The sequence below is a fragment of the Glycine max genome, chromosome 11, assembly GCF_000004515.6.
Source record: "Glycine max cultivar Williams 82 chromosome 11, Glycine_max_v4.0, whole genome shotgun sequence".
Classification (NCBI taxonomy): Eukaryota; Viridiplantae; Streptophyta; class Magnoliopsida; order Fabales; family Fabaceae; genus Glycine; species Glycine max.
The window spans coordinates 8,746,709-8,755,921 of record NC_038247.2 but is presented as its reverse complement, the minus strand read 5'-3'; the positions used below and the strand labels follow the sequence as shown (position 1 = coordinate 8,755,921).

The 9,213-nt window shown below is 28.3% G+C and overlaps 1 protein-coding gene across 1 annotated transcript; it reads left to right on the top strand.

Moving 5' to 3' along the window:
- The first annotated feature begins 2,207 nt into the window (after positions 1-2,207).
- Positions 2,208-4,072, top strand: BZIP126 (bZIP transcription factor ATB2). Its single transcript, NM_001249636.2, has one exon. The coding sequence runs from the start codon at positions 3,292-3,294 to the stop codon at positions 3,790-3,792; it is 501 nt and encodes a 166-aa protein (NP_001236565.1). The 5' UTR covers positions 2,208-3,291; the 3' UTR covers positions 3,793-4,072.
- The last annotated feature ends 5,141 nt before the right edge of the window (positions 4,073-9,213 follow it).

Below are 9,213 nucleotides of genomic sequence, written 5' to 3'. Positions count from 1 at the left end.
GGGCATTTGATTCCTTGATTGAATCTCAAGGTATTTTATAAACTTTGATATTTTATTTATAAAATTAATTTTTATTCAAAATTTAGTCATATTTGTAATTCATTATCTATCTCAAAGATATATTATATGAAAATCAAATTAAGATTATTTTCTTCCACAATTAACGTATGTAACTAATTAAACTACACCTATTAGGTTTTTTTTTTTCATCTCCTAAAGTCAACACACCTATTAAGTTATCAAACACATTGTTAGTAAGACGCAAGAGTACCATAAATCTTTCATTTTTTTGTGTGTGTGATTTTGAAGTTATACACATGAGATACTTCTTACCTACACGAAATAACTTGTGCGAAGAGGAGAGGGAGGATAAATTATTATGTCTCAATTAATTTTTATGTAATATATAATTATAGTATCATTAACTTTTTTATATAAATTTTAAAAAATAAATATATTTCACATAAAAAGTAACCGTAGGTCCAGAGCTATAAATACATGGTAGTAAAAAGACTTCTCCATTCAACTTTAAATATAAATAAAAGAAATGTAATGTTTGTTAGTCTTGAATTTTTTTATCAACAAACGATTAAAAAATTTAAACTCATGAATTTTTTATCATTTCAATCCTAATCTCGAATATAATGTTCCTCTCAAATGTAAATAATTTTGAACTAATTTTACATGATTTAATGTTATTATTTTAAAATAACTTTAATTTAATTAGAATTTATATTTAATAATTTTTGTATTCTTGATACTAACATAATGAAAGGTAATTTTAAAAAATATTTTTTTAATTAAAATTGATGTAAATATAAAAATATATATTATTAATTAAAAATTTTAAATTTAAGCATTTTTTATATTTAAAATTGGAGGAAGTATTTAATAATTTCTCACGGAATCATTTAATTGTTCCGACAGTTCATTGTCTTACCAGAGAGCCCTTTCACGCTGTGGGGGATGACAAGTGAAAAAGATGGAACACGTTACTTAGCCCAACCCACCTGCTAGAATAATTTCTGTTGCAGTATATGTACCCTCATATTTTCTTACATAAATATTATATAGTTAAATTTAAGTAAGTTAATGTAAAAAATATAAAATAAAATAATACACTTTATAAATATAAGATACTTTATTTTTTCTATAATAAAATAGAACATTTGTTCTTAAGAATAAATTCGTTTGTCATCATTCTTTCTCAAAATACCTTATTTTATTATTATTGTTTAGTATTTTTTTGTATTTTTATAAAATACTAAATTATTGATTTAAAAAATAGTAATAAAACTTAGTTTTCTTTGAATTCCAACTTTTTAAAATAATATTTAATGTTTTATATTAAATTTTATTTTCAATCTAATTCAACTACTAAATTATTGATTTAATTAGTTTATTTTAACTTTATGTTAATTATTTTCCTTTGAATCTTAATCATTTATATTCATTCATTTAAATATATAATTATGATATAATTTTAAGTCTTTTTAATTTCACCTAAATTATAAAACACGTACAAAGTATAGGAAACTTTCTTGCTTAACAATTTTATCCGATTAGAAATTAAATATAGTTAAATTAAAATAAGTATTTTTTATTCTGACACCTTTTTTTATGAAATAAGTTACTCATAAAATATAAAAAATAATCAGTTGAGGTGATTGAGATTTTAACTCCTTAAGTATGTAGTCAGATATTCAAATTTTGACCAATGTATATGGAGAAATTATAGTTTTGGAGGAGACACTCACATGTAAGTGGCAACAGATTTTTGGGAGGAATTTAAAAATTTTGATAACCGATCAAGATATTTCTTTATGATGATTTACACAACAACAAAAATACTCATAAATGAAAAGTATAAATATACAATAAATTATGAAATTATAAAAGAATACAAGTCACACCAACATTAATTTCTCATTAATTGATACTGTAAAAAAATTATAAAAATTATTTTAAAAACTGTAACTAATATAATTTCCAGTTGATTTAGTGAAAAAAAATTATATATAATAGCCGTGGATAAACATGGAACTGCTGTTAATTTATAATTCTATATTTGTATGTTTGAAAACTAAAATACACCTCTGGGCTCTCTGGTGGTGTTAGTGGATCCACATACTAGTTACCAAAACAGATCTGTTGTGTGAGAGTGAGAGTGCGATGCTACTTTTGGATGTATCTTGAACTATGATGATGCATTTTTCTGTGATTGTTGCTTCCCAGCTGTATCTCTGGACACTTGTGGTGTCTTCTCACGTAGTCTCTTCTCTTCTCCTCCCCTCCCATAATTTTACTTCTCACCTTCCACGAATAATAATCACCCTTCTGTCTCTCTCTCTCTCTCATACACTTTTTATAATAAAGGTTTTTCAACTTATATATTTTTCCCATGAAGTGATCCCAGAGTAAATTAGAGCCTACTGCTTTGTTTCTTGTCCCGGATTTCATAATTGATAATTAATTAATTAATTTCACCAACTTGTTGGCTTTTTTAGATCTATAAATTCCCCGCTTGAATTGCATAGAATCCTCTCTTCCACTCTCTCCCTCTTTCCTATCACACTTTCTAGATAGCTAGCCAACCAGAGTAAGATCTAAAGATATTTCTTATATATCCTATGGTCCGAGAGTGCCCTTGTTCTGCGCCAACCCTTTCTTCCACATCTTGCGTTTCAACCTCTTCCTCTCTTGAGTCCCCTTATCATCAAATACCCTTCTTCTTCAACCTCCACCAAATTCAACCCCCACATAACAAATCTCCTCCCATCCCATTTTTCAGCACCAAAGTTTGAAACTTTTCTCAATTGGGTTGTAGAGAGTTTGACTCATCAATTTTTATTTTTTTATTTTTATTTTCTCTAACCAAGTAGAAGTGCAATAATTAAATGTCCAACATCTTCTTGTTGTTGATGTTTGAGATTCATGTATCCGATTCTCAGTGAAATCTTCTTTTCCGGGTGTATGATCAATTCCACTGTTAGGCGCAGGACCCATTTAGTTCAATCCTTCTCAGTTGCCTTCCTCTATTGGTTGTACTACGTTTCATGATTTCTAACCCTTCCTTAGCTTAATAATCATCTATCTAAAATATCATAATATCTTCTACTAGCTAGTTTTATTTTTATTATCACAATAAAATCTATCTGCAATATATTGTTATTTTTATTTTCTGAGAAATTTGTGTCTAGTTATAAGTGTCTGGGTCCTGGTCCTGCCTATTGTGTCAATTAAATTGAGAAGGGTTGTATTGTATTGAATCATATATCGTATCATATAAACATGGCTTGTTCAAGTGGAACATCTTCAGGGTCATTATCTCTGCTTCAGAACTCTGGTTCTGAGGAAGATTTGCAGGCGATGATGGAAGATCAGAGAAAGAGGAAGAGAATGATATCAAACCGCGAATCTGCACGCCGATCTCGCATGAGGAAGCAGAAGCACTTGGACGATCTTGTTTCCCAAGTGGCTCAGCTCAGAAAAGAGAACCAACAAATACTCACAAGCGTCAACATCACCACGCAACAGTACTTAAGCGTTGAGGCTGAGAACTCGGTGCTTAGGGCTCAGGTGGGTGAGTTGAGTCACAGGTTGGAGTCTCTGAACGAGATCGTTGACGTGTTGAATGCCACCACCACTGTGGCGGGTTTTGGAGCAGCAGCATCGAGCACCTTCGTTGAGCCAATGAATAATAATAATAATAGCTTCTTCAACTTCAACCCGTTGAATATGGGGTATCTGAACCAGCCTATTATGGCTTCTGCAGACATATTGCAGTATTGATTGAGATGCTTCATCTCTGAGATTTGATGAGGATTTCTTCTTCTTCTTCTTCTGGGTTTGAGTCTGTCGAGAAATTGTAATCACTACCATATGATGGTGATAAGGAATAATATTAATAATGAATGTGTATCATAAAAACGGGTGGGATTGTTAATGTTAGGTGCTGGTTCCGTAAATGGGGCATGGGGCATGGGCCATTACTGTAATTTGTCACCCTCCTTTCCTATATAATAATAATAATAATAATAATAATACTGACCTCTCTATGTTATTATTCTCCCAATCTTTTGTTATTTTTAATCGAATGATTTGTTTTAATTTCATTTTCGTAAGATTCCTTACATTCTGTGTGTTAGACAATCTTATTTACTTTAATTAAGATTATTCTGGACAATAAATTTTTTTAGTCTAATATTTAACTTAACTATTTATTTAAGGTTGAATATAAGATTATTGGTTTTTAATCTGATGTAATTAGTATGTTGAAATGGGTGTGTTGTTTGACTGAACTTTTGAGATGGTAGACAATTTTGCAAGTTGGTGTTGAATGGTTGTGGAAGTGGACAAAGTTGAATTCATTGCCAATAGTAATTTTTTCCCCATTGAACCTGGACATTGATGATTGGTGAAATCGTCTAATCACGGTTTATGTCTGTCTCCTCTCTTCGTATTGTGGTATTTCCGATGATGTTTGCTCTTTCGTCCCACTATAAGGTGCAAAACTAAACCCGTTCTTGAACGCAGAGCAAGTTGAAACGCAACTTTCCACTTGTCTCGATCGATGAAGTTGATTGTTATGTGAAATATTGGTATTAGCATTAAGCCAACTTTACTCTTGTTACGTACCCTCACATATTTTACTCGGTAAACTTTTATATTAAGAAAAAAAGTGCTAGCTAGCTAGTAGGGTTCACACAGTTCACACATTTTGTTATATTATTTATTCAAACAATTCATCCTTGGATTTTGATTCTCTTGATGTTGGGAGTGATTAGGATTCCTTGCATAAATTAATTTATAGAAGTGGTTTATAATTTCATTGTGAGAACCTTTTAATTTATTAAAAGAAATAATTCTTGTGAATATAAAGAAGACATTTTTTTATCATTAAATCATTGGAACTGAATTTTAATATCTTAACTTATATTTAAATCTTGTGCATAAATAAATAGTAGAAAGAAAGAGAAGCTAGACTCAATTAAAAGTGTTCACTAAGTTTAAGTTTTTAAAGTAAACATTAGTGACCATCAATATAATCAATAAATATTTATATTCATAACATGTTTACAGAAAAAAGAGACATTTCTCAGAAAAAAAAATGATTCATAACTCTTGAATAACCTAAGAAAGACAATAAAATAATTGATATGATTAATGAATAATTAAATATACATATTTTATGATATTTTTTTAAATACATTTTTTCTTTATTTATAAAACTCGAACCTAAAATTTTATTTAAAATGGTCGAACTATTAAATTAGTCTATACGTATCCAAGTCAATTGCAAGTTAATAATAACTTTTTTTTATTTATAATTAAGTTGTTTTTCTAATTAACGAATTTAAGATAGTAATAAAAGCCGTCAATATAAACTCATAAAGATCCAGCTAGTGTGAAGGATGTAAGAGTTTAGGTGTCATCATAATACTTGTACAACACAAGAAAATAAAAAATAAAAGCCGTCAATACTAAGTAACATATTTAAAGATTAATTTCAAAAAGAGATTACTAGAATTGTGTTGGCATTTTCTAGAGGCCTCATGTAATCTCCGGAAATACGTATCTTAATTGAAGAAAAAGTCCAAAAATTTCCAGCAAAAGAAAAGGACATGAAGAGCATATTAAAGAGTAGGGCGAAGTGCCCCTTGGTCACTTTTCTCCTTGTAATAGTGGTTGCAGTTTGGAAGGAATTCCTTTTAAACAAAAATGTGCACAGAGCATGTTCGGGTATGGGTAGTGTGTGTCTGCTCTATGTCTGGCTTCAACTGAGAGCCATTATTATTGTCCTAGCCACTCTCTTAGGTTAAGTTTCATACACATGCATTTAAGACATTTCAGCTCTACCATTTTCTCAATATTTTCCTTTCGGTTTGTCTAATGAAAGAAACACACATATCAGTTTAATAATATTAAAGAAGTAAAGTGACAACAAAAAATGATCACCAACCTAAAAAAGTGATCGACAACAAAAAAAATGAAAGTAATTAAAAGCTGAAACTTTGGTTTAAAAGTTGCTTGGTCAAGTTATTGGAAAGTTATAAAGACGCATGTTTTGAGGAGAGAGCAAGATGGGTGCGCCCATGTTGTGAGGGTACAAGATCCACATGCAAGCTAGGAACTAAGTTTTCAGAGAAACCGAGGAAGAATCTAAGGACATGAAGTTAATTGGAACCTCAAAATTTTGATCCTCCCAAAAATATGGCTCAGAAGTCAGAACTGAAGACATGGTTGCATATGTGACACTTACCTGAATCTTATTAAGTTAATAGCAAGTTACCTCAAGCATGTGACTGCCAAAATTCAGTTCATATATACTTTTTACGAGATCACATCATAATATTAAGATTTTTTTTACTACAATTTTGTTTATATTATTTATCAAAAGTATTTTTAAATGCATCATTCAAGAATTTAATAATCATATACTAATGATAAAGAGTAATTTTGTATTATTATTTAATAAAAAATTATTATTATATAATTTTTAAAATAATTATTATAAAAAAATCATATATAATCATTTATGATTAAATAATAATATATAAATTTTTTACATGATATTAGAAAATAAAATATGTTATACACTTTTATATTGTCATTCAATTATAATTTAATTTAATATGTGTGATAAATTTATTAATATATTTTATTACAATTATTTTTTAAAGAATATAATAAATTTATTAATTTTTATTATAATTATTTTAAAAACCATATTAGTAGTAACTTAATTTAGAATGACAGTACATAATTATTAAAGTACTCCGCTTAAAATGTTGGTGGGTAAGATAAAACACAGTGTTGAGTAAAAAAAGGAAGTATTGATTGTTGACGTTTAATATTTTTTCATTAAATTCTCCTAACTTAAAACTGTACTTTTAAAAGCAACCTATATGTTTGCTTTGAACTGAAAGTCAATTTAATATCCAACACAGGTGAAGAAATTATTTAAGAGACAACCAAACTTATTAATAATCTGAGTTTAATAAAGTAAAAGTATGTTGGAGAAGGCTAAACAATTACCCAACCATAATCTTAATTAGTTTTGTAATTTCTTTATCTTAAACGGGGGGAAATTCTAGCTACTAAAAGTATTTTTCGACATTAATTTTCTTTCTTTGTTATAAATTAGATGACTTTTCTTTTTCCAAGTCTTCAACAGCTCAAGTAGTCTAGCAACCAACCAAAGTATTTATAATTTTGTACTGATATTTTTTTATGATTTTTTTAAAGGGAAAAAATCATAAGAAAATGATGATCTTTAATTATGAAAACAAACAACCTTAGCTTTGAGACCTTTAAAAAAAACCTTAGCTTTGAGAGACTAATTAATTATCTTGCAGAAATAAATCCTCTCGGATTAATTTTTTACATAATAATATCATTTTTTATTTAAAAAATTAAATATAATACGAAAGAATTTACAACACATATATCCTAATAACTAACTAAGCTACACTCTCTTAATATAATATCATTTGAAAAAGTATTTTGAATATTTATCGCCTTTAAAATTACTTATAAATTTTGATAAAAACACACACACACACCTAGATATTAATTAATACCTGTGAAGAGATATAGATACAAAACTTTTTACATTACAAAGTCATAAAAGTTCAATATAAAAGGTCTAGCTCGACATTATCATTATTATATTATAAAAAAGACTTGTAATTTTCTAGTCTAATTATAGAGATCGAGGGAGAGAGAGAATCGAAAGTCCATTTTCTTACTAGAATATTATGGTAGGTTAATTGATATAACATCTTGTATTGCACAAAAAGGTCAGTGAAGGCTGGCTTTGGATCAAACAACTAGAACGATTCAAATTCCCTTAATTAAGTTAAATTTGTTTTAAACTAATAATGTAGGTCATGTATAAATAATTTTGTAGGTCATGGTGAGATTGACATATGTTGCATATATAAATTTAAAATAAATAGCAGCAACATTTTAATTTTTTTCAATATTAATTGAATTATTATATATTCATTGGATCATTACCATTAAATTGCAAGATATAAGTTGTAAGTAGACAATTTCAACTTTCCACAATCTATTTTAATTTACCCATTTTTCATTTTCTCATTCTCTCTCCTCTTTGTAATTTTGTATAGCATAGTATATAGTATATTATGAGTCTGTCTTTTTAAAAAGAGAGAGAGAGAGAGAGAGAGCTTCATGCAATATATAGCAAAGGCTGCTTAGTCCTGGAGAATGGAGTCCTAAGAAAGAAAAAGCTAGCACGCCATCTTCTAGTTATGACGTCGTTTTTGTTCAAAGCAGACGAGAAATGTTTATCACACCTAGATATCAATATAATAGTTCTTCTTGCTGTTGTTCTTTTTTAATTTTTTGGGATACAGATTGAAGTTTTTTATATACTTAAACTTGCCTTTACGTACACAAACTGATCGTTCTTATTTTCATATGGGCTCATAGAAAACCACCTTTTTGTAAGAAAAAGGTTGTAACAATTTTATAATTTTTGTTGAATTTCTGACAAAGATGGGATATTTATCCATTTTCTTCTTCTTCTAAGAACATAGAAATCATTAGAAATTAGAAAGCTTCGTTAATTAAACCAGGCAACACCTTTGTTTTTATCAGGGTTTTTATGATATTAGTGAAAGGTAGCCGTAAGACGCTCTAATACGCAAAGGAAAAAAGAGTGCGAAATGAGAAGAAAAAAATGCTTACACACACAAAAAACACACTAGGCATGAGTGATTTGTTTTCATGTATTTCATGTACATGTTGAGTCTCGTGTAAAGATCGAATTAACTTCCGTATGAAACTAAAAATGGTATGAAATTCATTTAAAAACAACGCAAACATCAGTTAAAACAAAAATTCTTAAGACGTATTCCATTTACTTCTTAAAGTTTGAATTCTATTTTTTTTATACTTCTATGATGATCAATACGTGATTCTTTCATTTTTTTTTTACTTCAATTTAGCTTCTTCATTTTTTTTTCAGTCATTACAATAAATTCTATCATTTTTTTCTGCATAAAACTTTTGAATCTTAGTTTTCTTTTTAAATATTTGAGTTTAATAAATATTTAAAATAGAAAATGTTTTGAATGATTTAAAAATAAAATTTAATAAATTTTGAAGAATTTTATAAGCATTCCCGGACTACCATATGATTTCTCGTAGTAAAGGGGGGCAAGAGGAAGCAATTAAACTTTA